We start from the raw sequence: 20,728 nt of genomic DNA on the forward strand, positions 1-20,728 counted from the left end.
AGCGCAAAGTCACTGTCTATTGATGGCCTGTGTTAGAATCAAAACCCTCAACTGCTTTGAAAGGGGAAACAAATTTAACCGGCTAGAATTGAGACTATTAAATAAAGGGTCATGATTTAAGTCACTGCAGCTGCGGCCTCACCCCTTCTTTTTTGCATGGAAGTATCACATGTTAAACGTTTGGGTTTTTTTTTGTTTTTTTGTTTTTTTATAAAACAAAGTGTTTATTCTGAAAATAGACTTCAGGGAAATAAGGGGAGAAGTCAAAAGAAAATTAGCAGATGTTGTCAAACACATAAATTAAAGCCAGACGTCTCTCAAACACGTCATGAGAACTGTTAATAGACCAAGCCCAGTTTCTCTGCAGGGTTTTGCATATTCCAATGTTTTCGGCCACGGCTTGGAACATACAAAAACAAAGTTACTAAGCGATCGCACAAGGCCGTGGCATTATTTTAAAGTAACGCTTCTGAAGCCTACCGTTGCTACTTACAGACCTAGAAATCTCCTTTTACTTACCAGGGAGATGCAGGAACTTATAAAGAAGGAGTTTTGCTAAAGTTTAATTAATCTCAGCTTTTATTCTGGATACAAAGGACACACACCTATATGAACATAAGCTTTTGAGCAACACAGGTCCTTTACATGGCGAGCTCTGAAGGCAGTGCTTGTGTCTTAGCAGCATTTCAGTTCTTTCACTAATTCTTGCCAAAAATTAAGCTCTAGATTTAAAGTGACTCTGTGCCCTCATACGTTACAAACGGAGGGGCTAAGTTTGAAAGGAAAACATTTTAATGGCAAAACATTAACATTTTACAAACGTAACTACACAAAAACCTTTCATTCTACAACTGAACATGACTTACCTTTTCTAATAAGTAATTATTGATGTGCCCACCTATTGGGTCTCCTTTAAAATCAAAGTTGATATCCATGTATTTTCCAAACCTGCTGGAGTTGTCATTGCGGTTTGTTTTGGCATTGCCAAAGGCCTCTAACACACAATTGGATTTCAGCAATATGTTCTTCACTCTTTAGGACAGATAAAAATAAAAGAGAAGAGAAAAGGATGAATCTAGATTTGTGCATTCAGGTTTCTAATGGAACTCTTTTCTTCAGACACATTTAAAAAAAAAAAGACATTAGTAACAGCAAAGATGCTCTTTGATGTGTGTGACATCAGCAATCCCATGGGAAATCAGCTGCGAGCTTTTGGGTAATGCTCCTTAGAGCTGAACAAATGCGAACTGAAGACCAGATCTCCCCACCGAAAGTAGTGTGAATCAAAAATTCACTCCCTCAAAACGCACACAAGTTTTGAGACCAATTGCTTCAATTCTTTTGCAAATAATCTGCAAGTTGTTTTCAGGCTGGGTATTAAATTTGTTTCAGCAGAAAGCCACATTCTGTATTTCCAAAACTTTTACACTAGGACAGGCACGTTTTGCAATTCAGGAATATGCAAGCCTGACAGGTCACGGAGTATGCTCAATATTTAGCAATATTCAATATTTAGCAATCACTATTTCAAAATTTCTAGAGTAAAAGTAGAATCTGAAGAAAATAAAAGCGCTGTAAACATAGCATGCAACTACTATAAGAGACAGTCCTGTGACATGGTACTACACAGTCTAAGGAAAGAGATCCGGAAACAAAATAATGTCACTTATTTTGCTGCAAAGCCCTTACCTTTCCACCTCAGCTCTCTGACTGGGGTTGGTAATGGCTGCTATGTACTGCATAATATATTTACTGGCCTCAGTTTTCCCAGCCCCGCTTTCACCTAAGGGCAAAAATACAAGAACAGAACAGATCAACTTAAAAATCAAAGCAAATCACTGAACAGTATTCTTAATTCTACTGTGATAACGTTTGGGGGTTTTGCCGTTGTGTTTTAAAGCAATCTTATTTGCCTGTACTTTGAACACATTCTAAATCGAGCCCAAACCCTGCCTGGTTGTCGCTACTATGTGAACTTAAAACCAGCTACGGTGCAAGATTTCACAGGTCTGCGAAAAGCCTAGCAAGCAGAGGATCAAAAGAAATATTGTTAGAGGAAAAAGACTGGCATGCAGAGGCTTGGCTAGCAGCAGTGCTGCAAACCGTAATACAAGAGGCTACTGTTCAGCACAACGTCTCGGGTCTCTCGCTTTTCAGGCTGCTGAAGCACGGGAACATCAAGGAAACGAAGTGCCAGGAGCCAGATAGCAACCGTTCATGGTACAAGCACTGCTCCCACTGTTAGGGCCATGACAAGCAATCCGTCTGGCCATCAAAACAGAGAACAAAACATCGAGCAGCCGTCCAAGGCACGAGATGAGCAGTTCTCCAAAAAGAGACGGGGAATGATCTTCATTCACACAGGCAGAGCAGGAAGAGGCCTCGAGTTCAAGTTATCGCTTTGCATGCGCAGATTAAGCTAATTACTGCTACCTGCTCTTGAATTGGATAAGAAATGATTGCAAAGGTCTCCACATAAAGATTAAAATGCAAATAAACAGTTTTAAGATGAACGACGTTCTCTCTTTTATAAAACGTCGCCGTTAGCCAAGTTCTCCTTCTTCTGCCCAGAATTTCACGAAGATCAAGTGCTCATCATGACGGAAAGCTCTTTGGGCTTACCTGATATTACAATACAGGTGTCTTTTGATCGCCTCTTCATGGCTTTATAAGCAGCATCGGCAATCGCGAAAAGGTGAGGAGGCCTCTCGTACAGCTCCCTTCCTTTGTACTGCTCGATCGTGTCGCGCCCGTAGATGTTCAAGTTTTTGTAAGGATTCATAGAAACCACTACTTCCCCAATAAACGTATAAATCCGTCCTTTTTCAAACCTACCCAGGATGAGACAAAAAGAGAGAAAGAAAATGGGTCAAACGTAGTACTGAAGAATACGTTTTCCAAGCGAGTTGCCCGTTTCATCACAGCAGCTCTTGAATTCGTCATCTTAGTCAAACATTACAACAAAGCTTGACTAAGGATATTATTTGTGACCGGCGCGGTCCTTGGGGCATATCAGCATTTGACTTAGAGACCTGACGTGACAAAGACTAGGAACTAGGGCTAGTTTCAAAACTTACCACTTAAAGGAAGTTTCCTTTATTGTTTCCACTTACAGATGCATGACAGATCCAATTACTGAGACAAAAAAACCCACGGATTATATTTTTGAGTACAGCAAACTTCTGCAAATTAAGCATGCAGGCTTTCTGCATCACTTCAGATACCAGTTTACAGTAGTATGCTACCGGAAACAAAGCTTTCTAAGACATTATTTCAAGTTAATGTAATTTATTGCTTCGAGAATTAACGATAAGCAAAGATCAAGATGAGTTTATACAATTTGGTTCATAAAGTGGATTAAAGGCAAGTTCTTTTTCTCACATTTAGAGCTGTCCAGGACCCAGGCCAGATGAACAGAAGTTTTGAAGCCACTAACTTAAAGGTCTAATAACATTTGCAAGGGAGGAAAGAGAAGATACAAGCCCAGAAACAAATTACAGCCTTTCAGCTCCAGGAATTAGCTTCCACTCCACCCTTTTCACGAGGAGGCACTTCAATATTATCACTGCTGCTAAACCAAAAGGGAAAACAGCCGAAGAACATGTGAACATAATACTAAACTGCCCCTTTTCTAAACCCCACCTGGCCATTAGTTTTCAGTCTGGAGACACGATAGGCAACAACTTGAAGCTGGTAAACTGATTTTTTATTCAAAGTTAAAAGACATTTCTAAAAAGCTTCATATGATAAAGCGTTATCTAGTAGAAGAGCACACAAGGAGTTTCAGAATAAGAACTGAAGAACTCGTCGGGTATTTGTTTTTGGAAGGAGAAAGGATGACCACAGATTTAGAGACCAACGTGCAAGCTAGGTAGCTCTGTCACTAAACACCTGTATGCATCCTGTATTTAAAACTTATAACGTTAGATGGCACCACAGCACCTCTGTACATGACAGCCTGGGCCTGCCTAGTCCTTGACGGGCTACAGCACAAATCGTAGCATCATTTTCTCGAAGTTTTTACCACCCTCAAGTGGTGACGGGCACAACGTTTTCTGCTGCTCATCGGAGACTTTGCTGCAGCATCTGGGACGGCTCCGTTTTTAGCAGATGTTGCAAAACTCGAGAAACGTAACCCAGCAGCCAACACTCCACCTTCTGCAGGCTATTTTCCCCTCAGCAATTCCAGCTTCCTGCAGAAATACCTCCTCAAAAAGGCAGCAGAATCGCAAAAGGTCCTTTTGTCCCCGTGCGAAGCTTTGGCTAAAGATAGTCCCGAGGTGCACTTCCCAAAACAGTAAGGAGTTTAAAACACAGAGGTATTTTTAAGAGTTGTAAGCTGTCCGAAAGCCACGAAAAAACTTTTTAGAAAAGGCAAGAGCGTCATAATTAGCGGTCCCCACCGAAACGCAGCAGCTCTCGCCCAACCGCTTCAACGGAAACGACGGATAACGCACAGGCAACTTGACGGAGCTTCGACCGCTAAGTAACCGGTACGCGAGCCGGGTACGAAACACAGAATCGCAGCCGATTTCCTAAAAGGCTTCGCCGGGAAACCAAGGCGGCGGCACTCGCGCGTTCAACTCTCATTTTAATTCTTTAAGGCACGAGGCAGGCTGCAGCCGTGCCGCTGCGAAGGACACCCAACACTCGATACGCGCGCGGGTGCGAGGAGATCTTATAGCAGACTGCTCCTGCGAGGCCGGGAGGCTCTCTAGACACAGAGGAAAGGACTTGGGGGTGGTTTTTTGGCCGTTTGGGGTTTTTTTCCTGTCGGTTGGGGTTTATATATTCCCCTTCCCAAGTCACCGCGCAGCGGGCACTTCACCACCATACTATTTGATGGCAAAAACACAGCTACGCCGGCACTCGAAGGAGGTCTCAAATCCCGCCGCGCCGCCGGACGCGGAGCCGTGGTGCTCACGGCGAACCCACAACGGCGAAGGCCGTTCCTCGGCGCCGAGGAGAAACTAAAAGCGGCGCGGCGCTCCCAAAGCGTCGCGCCAAGCCGCCAGCACGGGGCCCGGTGCTTTGACCTCTTCCTTAAGGCATGAATTATGTAAACCGGCAGCAGCCGAGCCCAGTTTAAGTTTCCTCCCGCGGCAGCTCGCTGCCCCCAGCTCCCTCGGCGAGCGGGGCTGACAGATTTGCCGCCTCCGGGCGTATCTCGCCGCGTATCTCGCTATTCGTTTTTTCCATTTCTTCGCGCCAGCGTTAAAATCGCGCCCGAAACAAGCTTTCGGCTCCGCAGCCCTCACGGAGGATCAAGCTGCTTCCCGTCGGGCTGCTCGGCGCTAGGGCAGGCCGAAACCGCTGGCGGCGGTGGCGGCTCTTTTCCGAGCTGCGGTGCGAGGCCCTCGGTTTTCCTCGTCTCGGGAAAACTTAAGGAAACGCCTAGCGCCTGCAGCCCAAGTTGGGAGGGATACGAGATATTCGCTATTCCTCCGCAGTTTTTTTTCCTCCGGGAATTTGCACGGTGGCAAAAGCGGACGACCGAGCGAGGCGGCACTTACCCGCGAGGCCCTCAAATGGCGTCGCGCGCTCAAGCGAGAGAAAGCGCGTCAACGCAGAGGAGAAATCACTGCGTCACCACGCACGTGTCACCCAGAAGCACGTTTTTCCACTATTAAAAGCAATTTATAGCTGTTAAGAGAAGCGTTGACCCACTCGCGGCCAGACCCCACGTCGCACGCAACCCGAGATTCGCAGCACAGCGCACCGCAACTTGGAGATTTTGCCCCCCAAAACGATTCTTTCTTCCAATTTCTCTATCGCTATCTTCAGAATTTTCCGTTTCTTCCACTAGCACCTGAAATGTAGCTCCGCAGCCAAAAAAAAACCACAAAAAAACCCCCAGTATTTAATCCCCTCGTGTAATTTGGATGAAGAACGTGAGCTCTTTCACGAGAAGTTTTTATTTCGTTTTTATTGCCTCGTTAAAACACTGACTGATACTCAGAAAATAGAAACCAGCAGGTCACGGAAATGAGATCGTTTGCAGGGACAGAAATGATTGGCGAGGAAAGAAGCGTGCCAGGGAAAGAAAAGGATCTTTCTTTGCTTTGGAAGTTTTACTTTTTAGGGAAGGGGGTTAAAAAAAGAAATCCTCAAGTCCAGACAAAAGTGAAACAATCTGAAGTCCCTTATCAATTCTGTTAATTTGTAAGGAAGGCCTGAGGTACCAAAAGAAAGTTTTTTTTGTTTTTTTTTTTTTTTAAATAAGACTGCCGTGCATTAAATTACAAGTCAAGTATCTACCCCTCTGGAAACAGTTGCATATCCTGCGTTCACATATCTAATCGCCGTTGGAAAAAACGCCGCAGAAATCAGAAAGCTGAAGTTCTTCACTACGGACTCGCCACCAGAGAGCACTCACATTTAGGATTTCTCCCACCTGACAAACAGTCCAGTCAAAAATAAAACTGTTCTTACCGAGGAAATGATGCAACTTCGAATGCACTCAGTACAAATAAAGAAAAGAGCTAGCTGGCAAGAGTTGGAAGCCAAACTCCAAAACAACATCTGCAGAATACAGACCGTTCGACGAAGGCACCCCGCCGGGCAATCGCCCCTCCGGACGCCGCAATCCAAATTATAAAGAGAATTTAGAGTTAATTGCTTCAGTGATAACTCCCCTGCACTGAAGGATAAACAGAAACTTGTTGGGATCGCAGACCACAAGCCTCATTTCTGCAGGCTTATTCTCATGTCTGGAATTCAACATACTTTCTGAGATAACCTGTGCCAGCTACCACAAAGATCAGTCTGCAGCGAGATCCATCTCCGGCTAGGCTTCCCTAGGGCGTGAAGCTGCTCCTCAGAAATGCCTTTCGCCCGTCTTTCTCTCCATCTGCCTAATATTTGGGGAGTAGAACGACTGCTAGAAAAATCAGGTCAAGCCATCAGCTGTTGCACTGAAGTTACCTTAAGAGAGCTAAAGCGTAGATATCAGTATTAAGGATCATTCTGCACAGAGGAAAGAGCTTCTCTCATCTGGAACTCTTTTCCTGCCACTGATCAAAGATTTACATAATATTCTGCTTTGCATATATACAGACTCTAAAAGCTTCTCGCACTGTAGCTGGGCAGGTGCTCAGTAAACCTGTCTGGTCTCACCTCTTCCTCCTCCCTCAATAGACACCAATGCTCCAGAAACAGAGCAGCTGTCTTCACTGCAAGAAGTCACAACAGGGCCATCAGCTGGAAAGATTTACTTTCAATCCAAGTGGCTTAAACAAAAGGAAACAAAACAAAAAAAAACAAAAAACAAAAAATAATAATAATTTGGAAGAGATACAGGAGTGCTACAGATGTGTCAGCCTGCACAAGACTGTCAAGAGCAAACCCAGCATCACTCACAATTAAGAGAATAAGCTGTCAGACTCAAATCATTATCTATTTTAAATGCAACTCCAAACTGCAATCAAACCCAAACAGTTGGTGTACGCATACTACTCTTTCTTCTTCACTCATGTGTGCATGGGACAAGGAATGATCTCATAGCTGCACACCACTCCGGCATGCAGAAGAACAGGGGCAATTCCTTTTTCTGCTACAAACTTCCGGGGCGATTTGGGTTACCCCCCTCCAAAGGGGCACTCAGCTATTTCTTACCACCAGATATGTACATTAAAATTCCATTACCGCAGGCTTTGACTCTATTTTCATTGCAAACAAGCATTAAGACTTTAATTAAAATTTACATTAATGAAGAGGCCAAGAACAGGCTTTTAGGATGTCTTCATTAAGGAAGGGAACTTAAGGAGACTCCTGGCAGTGAAATAGTATTTGCACAGTTTAAAATGTTAGACTGCATAGTTAGCTGTATTGGCACAAAGGAACAACTATTCTTCTCCTGCGTAGGGAAATAAGATGACTTTGCTTAAGCACATTTCACCCGGTGTTTCTCTAAAGAACACATCAGACAATTGTGCCTTTTATACCTGATACCAGGTCTCTCTGCTAAGTATTCAATGTTACTTAAAGAACTTATTTTAGGCAAATCTCGAAATAAATTCGGTTGTCGAACAGGAAAGAGTCACTTTCAAGTCCTTCAGTAAACTGTTCGTAAACTATATTACAGCAAATCGTCCTCATCAGAAGAGAATTCAGATAAACAGGATTCGGGCTGGCAGAAGTAGAGCTAAAATATTCTTACTGCAGTTGAAAAAACAAACCAAAAAAACCCCCACCAACTGTCTAGTCAATATTACCTCCTTGTTCTAGGAAAACAATCCAAGCCTGTCACAATTTGGAATAGGCATGCCTACAATGCTTTAATCCATCCTATTAGCCAAAAAACCTGCAATTTCGGTTCATTTAACGTGCAGGTGAAACAAATTTTTTGCTTGCAGTTGTCCCGCATGGTTTCAGTGTGCAAATGTTGCCAGCTTAACAAAATAGGAAATGCCATTCACCGTGCATTCGGCACCACTCCTTTCCTGTATGGGAGGGAACAGAAAGGGCAGGGTGAGGAATACTTCATTCATCTGCAATTCTCAGTCAGCTTCAGAAAAAAGGTTAAAGGCTCCTTTGTCATGACGTAGATTTATTTTTTTCCCCAAAGAAAACAGTAAACTAGGAGCGACTGGTGCCACATCTTCCTCAGCCGACCAACAGTTAAGCAAACCCCGACTGTAATTTGGCAAGGCCGATGCAGCTCCAACACAGCTGACCCTTAGCTCATGTCCACAGCTTTGCAAACCCAGTAGGTAAGGTCAGGGGAAAGGAAAATGGAAGATGGATGCTAAGCTAGCCCTAACGAATGCTGAATAAAGGCTGAAATTGTGAAATGCAGCTGGCTAGCAAGAAACGGGAATGAGATTAAAATCCCTTTCCCTAAATACGAAGTTAAAGTTCTAACCTTGCACTGAAAAAATGCCAAACCACTAAACATAGGAGTCGCTGAATACTTTCATTTCTATTTGCGTCAAAGGACGGAATGAGCTGTCTCTCTTCTGCAGTTAGATATGTAAGAAGAATGTGTAGTACTTCCCTAGAAACATTGCAGAAGACACAAGTAGACTTAAAGTAGATAACGTGAAAAAAAGGAGATTCTTTGGAAAGCTTTCGGGGACAACGTAATGCCTTGTGTTTTTTTTTTCCTAGTCCACACATGAGAAAGTTCCTACTAAGCACAGACGCTTGTGCTTAGTAAGAAGCTTGCTCCTGATTTCTCTGCACAGAGCAGTAACACACACACCCACCTTCGATGTGAAAAGTCCGGCTGGATCACTCTAAAAATCATAAAGCAATAATCACATTACGCTGCTTTGAGCGGGACATTGCACTTGATGTTCTCCTGAGGTCTCTCCCAACCTGAATTATCTACCCTCTGATCCTATACCTAACCAGGCAAGAGAGAAAACAGGCTTGGGATGGCAACCAAGAATGCCACCTATCCTAAATCTTTAACTTTTTAATCTGTCAAATAAAAACACAAAATTGTTAAATGGAGAGCAAAAAAGAAGAACAAAGCTCAAAAACCAGGTAGGGTCTTTTATCTGCATCTGTTGCATGTGACATCAACTGGAGCACACGTGCAGAAGAGCGTAAAGCTCATCTCGTAAGAAAGCTAAACTAAAGGCCTGAGACTCATAAGACTACTGAGGAAGAGGAAAGGTAGAAACAATCACTATAAATACATCAGTAGATCAATCTTGCCAAGTAGCCAGAAGAACTACTCAAACAAAAAGACTACACAGGTTAATCTGGCCAATTTAGGCTTGAAATTAGGAGAGTTTGCTGTCAAGGGAGCAAAGTCCTGAAACAGCATTTCAATAGAGGCAGCAAGGACTAGCGAGCCTTGCTGGATACTGCAGAACTTATTTAACTAATGTGTTTAGAAGATCTGGATTTGTTTACTGTAACCTTCCACCCCATGATTCCCAAAACCTTAAGTTTTGGGAATTCAGCTTTGTTCACAGGATTACACACCGTTACGTTGCTGATATGCTTCCTTCAAATATAGCAGCGGACAAAACCGCAGCACAAAAGGCAAAAACGAGACTAATGACTGGGGGCTATAAGGATTTACATCACGCAGCAGATACAGGCCTGATTTCTACTCTCTGCATCGCTGGTGCATGAATTCTGCAATGGTAGGGTTGTCTGAAGAGTGTCGGGCAAGGACTAGTTTTCATTTCTGAATAACAATCATTCCTCCAAGCGATGCTGCAGGAGCTGCAACCCAACAGAAACATTAAGAATTGTTCAAAAGACCATGACCGATATTCCTGTTACCTCCTCCTAACCTCTCCAGTAACTTCAGGGAATAAAAACATCTACTTCACTGCTGATGACCCTGATGTAGCAGTGTATTTGTACAAAGAAACATAACCTGGAGACATATCAGTGACTGTATTGATTGTGACTTTCCACCCCAGTAATACTTTCTAAGCCATCTCTTTTTTTAAAATGTTTACAGTGTACTATGCCACCTTCCCAATTTTCTCTATACACTGCACAATAGAACTAAATATTTATGTCTAAACACAGCTCTGTTTATTCCGCAACCCTAAGTGCCGAGGTACAATCACAATATTTCACAAATTTTCTTTGTAGATGCTTGGAGACTCCTTTTACAGTCAGCTGGCCATGAGTTACTGATGCTCAGATGCTTCATTGTTCGGTTATAAAGAAATATTCTGCATTTGTTAAACTCATGCCCAGTGCTGATCTGTGAACGCTGCTGGAGCCTCCTGAATACAGCATTGTTTTGATGCCGGGCTCAAAACACCCAAGAATCATCTTGCAGTGGCAAGATACGGTACGTGGTCTGCAAGCAATCCAAAACGCTAGCTTAGTTCTTTGGTAACGTTGCAAAATAAAATTAGATGCATCACTTACACCAACACAGGCCACGCAGATGATAATGCAAAAATATGACTTATATTCCTGCACATATAACGTTTCTTTCAGAGTTGTTATCGCCATCTCTATCAGCTTGTCTAGACAAAATCTTTGAGCATGTAGTCCTCTAACAGAGGAACCGTTTGTTTTTTGGTCGTGAAACTAGGCAGACTTCTTTAAGCGTTTATGTGTTTTACAGCATAATGTGACTTAACGCAGGTCTTGTGGTTTGGCTCCTAAACCGTCCTAGCAGCACATCAGATTACCAGCAAACAGTCTGCTGAGCCGCGCTGCAGCGGATGAAGATATTCCACCTACAGCTGCCTGTCCAGCTCCTCCGCCAAAGATTCCCTCCTGCCACGTCTGCTGGAAGGACAAGAACGGTCAGTGGGAGCTCAGCCACCCCGAGTCCATAGTCCATCACATCAGCCCATATCAACAATACGGTGATTTTGCAGTAAAAAAAAGCAAACTGGGAATTACAGCGACCAAAGCGGGGCAGGCTCCACGCGGCCACTTCGCGTACGGAAGCAGCTGCTTTCCGAAGAGACGAGGGGAACCGCTACAAGGCGGCAGCATCCCAAGCTGCCTTCGCTACTGCTTGTTCAGTGAAGAGCAAGTCGGACTTCATCTTAAAAAGGAAATAGCGAGGAAAGGAGAAGGATCTGAACCATTTGCTTTAAGCAAATCTACAGATTCCCAGTGATACTGTTTCCTGGGGGACAGAGACCAACTTCGCTATTTCCCTCCCTCTCCACATTAGCAAAAAACTGAGCAGCAGCTGTCCTGGAACACAAATCCTCAAAGACTATAGAAATGAAATTAAGTATGGGTATCAGCGTGGAGAGGCCTAGTAAACATGCGAGTCAAGGTTTGTTCTTCCAAATAAAGAGCAAGTAACATTTTACAGTCAAAAGAGAAGAGAAGGAAGCATCACAGGGAACGCTTCAAACACCCTTGGGGATGCAGAAGCGCAAGGTAGGAGAGGCAGGATAAGTAATTGAATTGGCACGACACAGCCTGGAGCACTTCGCTTTATGTTCTTTGAAGGAAAAAAAAAAAATAAAGTCTGACGGGTAGGAGTTATTTGTGTATTCATCATTCAGACCCAAAGGAGTGCACCTCTAAACGCCAACTGCATGGAATTTTTAAGCAATGATATTTCAAAGCAATAGGGAAAAGGACTTAAATAGTTTGAGGTCTAAAACGGATTGATTTACATGCTGCTTGTTTTAAATTACCAGCAGAGATCTTAAGGGACTATTTAGCTCCCTTGTTCCACTACTTCAGATTTGACGTATTTTTTTTGTTCCGTTAAGACAGCTCCCACTGAAGAGGTGAAAGAGAATTCAAAGCTTTCACAGCAGCGCTAGGGTTGCGAGACAACACAAACACCACAAATTAATAAGTAAATACCCATGAAATAGCTACACTTCATCTTCCATGAGCCAAGATGACTTCAGCCACGCTATCACAGTGTTGAGTTCCAGGACGCTGGAACTCGGAGCCCTGCAAAGCGACATAAGGCAAGATTTTTAAGAACACATATAAGCCCAAGAATTCAGCCAGGCTCCTACTTCTGCAAAGCCTACCGTGCTATGTAATGAGCATTAGTTATTGACACTCATCAAAAGTCACAGCAACTCTTCATTGTTTATCAAAAAAAAAAAAAGATCTCGTAATAAAGTTTTCAGCAACTAATTTAATTTTAGTACTATTTTCATCTCAAGCGCTGCGCAATGCATGCTCTCAGCCTTGGCAGTGCCCATGACATCCATGCAGCAGCTTTGACTAACAGCTGAAAATAATTTTGTTATTTACAGTTATATCACAGGTTTTCAAACTAAGTTCACTATCAGCCTTAGTCAAATGAATCCTTTCAGAAATCAGTTTAATCAATGGTTTAGAGCTACAATATCTCCTCCTCCAAATGCAGTGAGGTTCTCGTTTCCTCCTGTGAGCAATCAGCTGTCAAGCCCTTACAGAACAGCAAGGTACTGCAATAAAACACAAAGAAACACACTGTCACAGACTGTCAGTATCTAAAAATCTTTCAAAAATATATATGAAATCCTCCTCTATTAGACGGGCAAATCCTTTTCAATGTTCAATGTTATTTCGCTTTTAGAGATCCGGATTATCCTTCCCACATTCTTCCAATCATCCCTTCTGCAGCAGGCATAGCTCATCGATACTTGTACAGCTGCAATAATACAGATCCTACTGAATTATTACTAATTATAAAGAAAGAAGTGTTCACATATCTACTCCCCAACACGCTTGGCGATCATCTTCCAGGAGGCAATAACAAACGAGGGAAAGGGATCGACTGCCAGTTTTTTCCAAGGATTTCTAAAAAAAGAAATGGAGCACCTAGAGATCTCAACATATTTGGGTTATCTGGAAAGCATTAAAAACCCAGGCTGTCTACTAGCTGTCCATAAAGCAAGAAAACTCTCAACCCTGATACATCAGGACACACACTTCATGCCTTCAGTTCTGTAACACCCATGGAAAACGCTCGCTCATCAGATGGGAAGAGGCAGCAGAGATGAAACCCTCACTACAAAGCAGCGGCCTTTTACCATCTAATGAAATTCTGTTCACATCTGGCTCAGGCAGAATACTGTTTTCCTCACCTGTTAACGAAAGAATTTAAACCCACATCATATACAATCCTTATTACCTGTATTTTAAATATTCTTTATATATTGCAGTGTAACAGTTATTACTATATTACTGTGTGTAGACATGCACAGATATACACACACACATAGGTACACATATGCACTGAATATAGTATTTACATGCCTAAAGAAAAATCCCTTTAGATACCAGGAAAAACTAACCGTTGGAGTTTATATTTAACCAGGTTAGTCCTAGCAAATACTGCACACGCTATTCTGGTCTGCTTCTAACTGAGCCCGAGTAATAAAACGATCACTTATACAGTCCTGCAAGAAAATGCTTCTATAGCTTTTGGATACAATGAAATGGTTTGATGGACTTGCAGATAAAGACAGGGTTCAAACATTTCATTCACTGCACTTTCATGCAGAGCCAACAAAATTACTACAAATCCTGGTTTTGTGAAAAGCAGAGCGGAACGTATTTATGAAATGACTCTTTTCCTCCTAAATAGATTCGAGAGAGACTTACAGGAAGAGAAATAAAGCTTAGTTATTTCCTGTTCGCATCTTTGTCCTTTGAGAAAGAACAAAGGAGTTTGACACTTCATATCTATACTCATCTTGAGCGCCCATTCTTTGTCCTTTTAATTGCAGTACAGGCTGTCATTAACACTTAAGGAAATATTCCTACATATAGAAAATGTAAAAGTTTTGATAAGTTATTGCTACGGTGCACAGGTCACTAAATACAGATAAGCAAGTGCCAAGAAATAATGCCAGTCATTAATATCTTATCTCCAGTTCTCTCAAAGTCCCATGCTACAGTGGATAAAAACCAGATTATTATTTCTGCTGCTTTAGTCTCAGGTCAACAAGCTTCATCTTTTGAAGCTCCTTGCTTGCATGGTGAAGTTTGTCTCAGAACTAAAGGAGTTACAGGTCAACAACTCTGAGTATTTTTGCCATTAAGGAAAGAGCAGTCAGGTTGAGAAGACCGAAGGGCTTTGAAGTGACCATCTCTGTCCCTTACCGATATCCTAGGGTCCTCGCAATGGAAGGTCATTCGGTGAAAATGGCAAAGGCTCTAGGAAACGGGCCACACGGCAGAGGCAGGCAAAATCCCTTCCGAACTCCCTAGCAATCTGATGAAAGAAAAATCCCTTCCCTCGTCCAAATACGTGGATGTAAGCTCAAGCAAGATGGACCAGAGATCCAAGACAGTTTAACACCACTTGAAGCAGCAGTTCGCCCTAAAAATATCCCATCTGGGCTGTGGCTCATCTGATTCTTTGGAAGAGAACAATAGATACCCACAGGCCAAAGCAGCGTGCCAGGCTGGAAGATTCCTGCCTGGCCTCTGCAGACAATAAGGGGAAGCCCTAAAACACAGGATCAAAATGTTAAAAACGGTGCAAACAGCTGGCAACGACCACTCATGGTTTCCCCTCTACCACCTGGTGTTGCTTTACCAGTATTACTCCTTAAATTCTTTTTCTTCCCCCCTCCCTTTTTTTTAAGGGATGGAGGGGAGAGAAGGAAAGAATGGAGGGAGAAGGGATAAATAATGGAGAGATAGTGTTACTCCATCGCCTCAGGTTTTGAGTTTTGCTTTTATTTTTAGCTTAAACAACCCAAGCTTTGTTTACTGTCCTTTCACAAACTGCGGTGACCCAGGCCTCTTCATACAAATTTGGAGGCAGTGCTACTACTGATCACCGGTGTTCGGAAGCTTGCTTTTCCACAAAAGTGACTTTGGTGATATCCGTATCACCTTTGCGATTTGCTCCGGGGAGATGCTTGTTCCTCAGGCCAGCTGATGCAAAACAACTCATGAACACGATGTCCTTGCTGGCTCCTTGTAAAGCAGATATAGCCCTCGCCCAGTGTTCAGCGCCAGCAGCAATCCCAGGAGCAGGATCTTCCTCAACAGGTCTTTCCGCATACATACTCATAGCGCTAACAGACCACATACGCCACACAAAATAACGAGTCTGCTTCAAACGTATCACGCAACCATGGCAGCTCCCACAGTGCCCCGTAACGTAGACATTAATTCTTTTAATTTCTGAGCAGCCCTGCTCAGAGCTGAGCTCAGGCCGGCAAAGCCAGCTTGCCATACCCCTGCAGAGAGCTGCTTGAGCTTCCAACCAGCCAGCCCTGCATCCAGGATAACCAGCACGCTGCCACGAGGCTTCACCTAGATACTGGCAGTCAGATGAATCAATTCCACCAGCCGCACTGACCAGGTTTCCACTGACAATAAAGACAACCTAACATCACCAGCTCATGTATGGTATGGTTGTAGGTGTGGAGATCCACCTCCCATTGCAAGCTCTCTGCACCTCCTTCCTTGGAGTCCACCTCCTGAGAGCATGGCGGTGAAACACCAAAGCCACCTCTGCCCAGAGCCACCTTCACTCTGCAAAGTTTATTACTTTGAGCTCCGCGCTGTGAAAACACAGCAATACTGTTCCAGCTTGGAAGCGGCACAGCCACGTCCCCCTGGCACCACACCTCACCTACTGCTAGAACTCAGCCACTTCTCATCGGAGCTCACCTACACCTCTATCAACGGCACGGTTAATCTACAACCACATCATCCACTGCTGGGCAATTGTGGATCAAACCTGCAGTAAAAACAAATGATATTACTAAAACTAAGCATTCATTAACTTAAAAACAAGAGAGTCACGTAGAAGGAAGAGTCTCCCATCGCTCTCATTAGGTAGGGAAAGAATATGGTGCTAACACCCAGGATTTAGTACTGTATTGATAACATAAAGCACCATTTCAGTTGCAGACACACACTTTGATGCTGCATGCAACATAAAACATTACCTCCACAGACTAGGGAGACTTTCCAAAGTTTGCAGTTCTTTCTGATCACTTATGCTGGCATCTCTTGTTGGCGTCCTTGTTTACTGCTCACCCCCTTCCCCCTGAGGGCAGCATTCACGCTCCTGCTTTAACTGGGTTATTGAAATTGCTTTGTTCCTGCCATCATCTGCTTAGACTCTTTTTCCGATGAGATCTAAAAGGAGAATATGTAACTAAGCTCGTTTGGGCTAAGGACATTGGCATGACCAGTAAAGTGAAATGACTATCTTTCTGCTTAACTTACTCCTTTCTTCAAATGTTCATGAACGGATGGATCTTTCTGCTTGTTCACAGAAGCCTCTGCAAGCTAAACACAATCATATGATCCTATACAAAGCTACATAATACTCTGACCATCACCACCTGCTAATACACACCGCATGTCCAAAAATCACAGAGAAGTGTGTGACTAGTTATTTAAACACAGGTGCTCAGGTCTCTTCTCAGGGTCTCCCCAGCACCGACTGCTGCATAAACATATCATTATAATACAAAGCTTAAGATCAGCACATGTGATGTTTTCACCACATACCACAGAAAATAGCGCATCACAAAACAAGGGTATCGGAAGATAGTATTTCTAAAGCTTCTGAACTATACCATTGCATTAGCAAAACGGCGATACTCATTTCCAAACTGTAGCTTGTTGAACGACAACTACTTCAACACCACCACAACTATCAAGGATATTACCTTCATAGTTCGCTCAGCTGCACAAGCACGCTTATTTGTCAGATTTTGCAACTACTAAAAGGACCCAGAGAAATCAAGAGATTCCTAAGTGACCGAATCCTCCTGTTCAAGCTGAAACAACTGTCAGCTTATCTAAACAGGTTCAAGATTGCTTATTAAATCAATGGCTATCAACTCAGTAACCTACATCAGCAGATTGCAACACTTTACAACCCACTGCTCATTCACAATTGCACTTTTATTACTGTCTCATGAACCCTGGAATTGGTTCCCTCCCTCTCTGGCATTATATCCATCCTTGGTGGAAGAAAAAAGAGAAGGGGGGGGGAAAAAAATCGCTAGAAAGGACTGTCTTCCATCTGCATCACCCCATGACAAATGCAAGCAAAAAAGAGAGTGCCAAGTCCAGCTAGGCTTCAATTTTAGCCATGGTCAGCCAAAAGCCTGGCAGGTGGTGTGCGTTAGGGTTCCCATCGTTAAAAGCCCCCTGGAAGTTCACCAGTTCAAAAGGAGCATTGGAGGAATGAGATAACCCCAAGCGTAGACAGACTTCGGCTCAAAAGAGCAAAGCAAACAGTTGTTTGTATACGCTGCCGTAATTGGTAACCCACCAAATTTGGCCAGCACACGCAGATCTGCAGCAGAAGGGGCAATCGGGGAGCAAAATGAGCTGCAACATAAGCAGAGACAGTTTATTAGCTGTGACCGTGGAATTAGCCAGGCAAGCAAGCAGGATTTTTGGCAACGCCACTTGCTGGGGGATCAAGGTATTATTTCAGCTATTGTCAAATTATTCAGGGAGGCATCCAAACAAAAGTTGCTTGCAAACACAAAAGCCTGACATTACAGAAAGGCACGTGCTGTCAGGCCCTCCCAGGCAGAAGGGCAGATTATAAGCACTGCCTCCTTCACAGCTGGCACTCACCATCTATAATCATAATTAGAAGTAGGACATTAAAGGAACAAACATCCCATGTAGATCTGAAGGAAATGAATGCAACAAAAATAGCTGCGCACTAGGTCCAGTGACCTCTGGACCCAAGAAACTCTGGTAGAAAGATCCATATCTTTGTCCATAGCGAAGTAAGGCTGAGTTAGGCTCGTACCTTCAGCAAGACCGGCCTAAGTCTGAAAATCAGCCCCTTAACCAGCTCATCCAAGACTTGCACAGCTGGTCTCTCAACACCACATTGATTTGGCTCATGCCTTTCACGCCTGATAAACGTGTAGTAAACACATGACAAATATATTTGGCCATGTAATACTGATCTGACCTTTGCCAAGAAGACACTTAATAGTCACAGCCTCACAGATAAAGGATCATAAAAACATTAACAAGAAACATGCTTTTAGCAAGTTAATTACTCCACTGCTGATAACATTCCCTGCTCTTTCTCCAGACTGAAGCTCTGTGTAGCTGCCTCAAAAAACATACCAAAATAAAAGGAAGGACCGATCTTATTTTTACAAGAGAGGGTTCTTAATGCCAGAGCATTCTCCACCATCCTTCCTGGCACTCTCCACAGGGTCAGGGAAGGAAGCTGCAGGAGATGGAACAGGTGTTGCTCGGTGAGATAAGTTGCCTCTTAGACGCCCGCAGCTGCGAAGACAGCAGCAATCCCTGTCCACCAGCATGGACACGAAAACTTGCGCCACGGCTCAGAGAGCTTGGAGGAAACCAAAGTTTATGTTTAACACAGTAGTAAAATAAGATCTGAACAATTTGTACAAACCATAAAATGAGTCAAGAGGAGGAAAAGGAAGCAAGTTTCCAAAACAGGACTAGACACTAAAGTGAAACTCCAGAACGCATTCACAACCACAGTCAAGTCTTAGCTGTTCCTGATACCATCTAGTTCTCATCGAGCTTTGCCTTCCCAGAATTTAAATGTGCAAGGAAGGGGTCAAGAATGAGCCCATCAGGAGCTGCTTTCCAGAATCATCCCCGGTGCTGCACTAAGGCACAGTTCCTCCAGGATTTGAGATGTGTCCAGGCTCTTGAGAAATCTTCCATCTCCAGTGTACTTCAGAGAACATGGAAAATTTTCAGTGCCAGGCTTCTAGCTCCTGCTTCAGCTAAACAGGACACGAACAGAGCATTATTCCTTAAAAAAAAAAAAATCACCTGTTGCTGTGCTTGGCATGTAGCTGCTCTGCCCCATGACAACGGTCCCCCACAACCTGCGTTGGCTGCGGTCTCTTTGAAAGCCGTCCAATTTATACAATTTTCTGTGTGAAGCGTTGGAGGGCAAATAAGAGGGCAATATACTGTCAGTAAACAAACATCTAAAATTGTATCCCCACCCCCCAATATTAAATGGTTTAAGGATTCCCCAAATGGAAATGCCACCAACACACAGCTTAAAGATCATCCCAAAGGGGAAAATATACGCAACAGAAAATGGCCTGTTGATTCCACACGCATCCTTCCAGACTGCTTTGACTCCATTGAGGGTGGGAGGGAAATCAAGGAAAATGAAGCAGCTGGTCAAAGGGAATTTAAGGAGGTTCTTAAAAATCCTTTTCAGCATCAGCAGGCAACTGGTTCCAGTCAGTGCTGTGGTTATTAAGTAAGATGATAATAACACAAGGATTAAAAACACCTCAGCTGTGGCTAACAGAGCACATGGTATTAGACCTCTTGACTCTTTGAGCGCGTGTCTGATCTTGACTCTGTCTCATCCTGGATAGAGTCACACAAAACATTCCTCCTGGGCTGTACCACTGGAGGTCAGCGTCCATACTCCTTTACCTTCAGCGTGGCATCTCTTGGAGGTTTTTTGCCATCTCCGGCATTGCAAGCTGCAGCCTCAAAGCACTTTGGCTAATGCATGAAAACAGAAGGTGCAGAGGTATTAAGAGATAAAGCTTATTTCTGTACGTATCCATAGGCCAAGCAAGCCCAACTATGCCAACTTCTGCATTTTTTTTTGCACATCCCTTGAACAATCCTAACCTAAGTCCTTGTTCCCTTTTCCAGGGCCTTTGATTTTGAGATAAACGACCTGGCTGTTGTAACGAAATCAAAGCCAAGCATACGCTTTCTTTCCCAGCGATGGCCCAGCACCGTACCCTCAAGGAGGCCACTCCTCGCTGCTCCATTTCCAGTGGATTTTCCTCTTAACAGTCTGTGGATTTGACTGTTAGCACTCAGGATAGTTAAGAATCTGCAAGATAACTGAAGGGAAATGAAATAAAGCCATTGCAATATAGTAAATAAGAGAACCGTGCATTTATAAGTGTACCCCACCTGTATCTTATTCCTGTGTGCACTGACACACTCCATGCTATTGCCACAGCAAAGATCCCATCAAGCCTTAAACTGCTTCTCTGCTAAAACCATGACTTTGATGTCAAATAATTTTATCTTGCACAATACTGGCTCTGTCCAAATTAACAAAAGCTTTCCAAAGAAGTCAACAGACTTTAAAACAGAGTTGCTTTAAGATTTTAAATAAACTTTTTAATCCCTACCAATCTCTCAGCTGCTTCAGACTGTGATATGCCTAAATATCTTATAAAAAATGAATTAAAAAAACATCTACCAGCTGGCTCTTTGCACTAGGAAATACAGCTATCACACATGGACACAAAAAGGCTTTGAGAGTTACAGGCAGACTGGCCTGGATCTTTACTATTTTTAAGTTCTCTTGATAGCCTGCGTTTAGTACAGATAA

The 20,728-nt window shown here is 43.4% G+C and overlaps 1 protein-coding gene across 1 annotated transcript in view; it reads right to left on the bottom strand.

Annotated features, from left to right (window-relative positions):
- Positions 1-20,728, bottom strand: part of MYO1D (myosin ID) — a 150,533-nt gene that overhangs the window by 112,243 nt on the left and 17,562 nt on the right. The window contains exons 2-4 of the mRNA XM_067311999.1: positions 2,623-2,831; positions 1,690-1,783; positions 867-1,032 (exon numbers count right to left, since the gene is read on the bottom strand). Coding sequence (XP_067168100.1) covers positions 867-1,032; positions 1,690-1,783; positions 2,623-2,831 — 469 coding nt within the window. The remainder of the gene's footprint in view (positions 1-866; positions 1,033-1,689; positions 1,784-2,622; positions 2,832-20,728) is intronic.

This window comes from Apteryx mantelli, chromosome 28, assembly GCF_036417845.1.
Source record: "Apteryx mantelli isolate bAptMan1 chromosome 28, bAptMan1.hap1, whole genome shotgun sequence".
In the NCBI taxonomy this organism is placed as follows: domain Eukaryota; kingdom Metazoa; phylum Chordata; class Aves; order Apterygiformes; family Apterygidae; genus Apteryx; species Apteryx mantelli.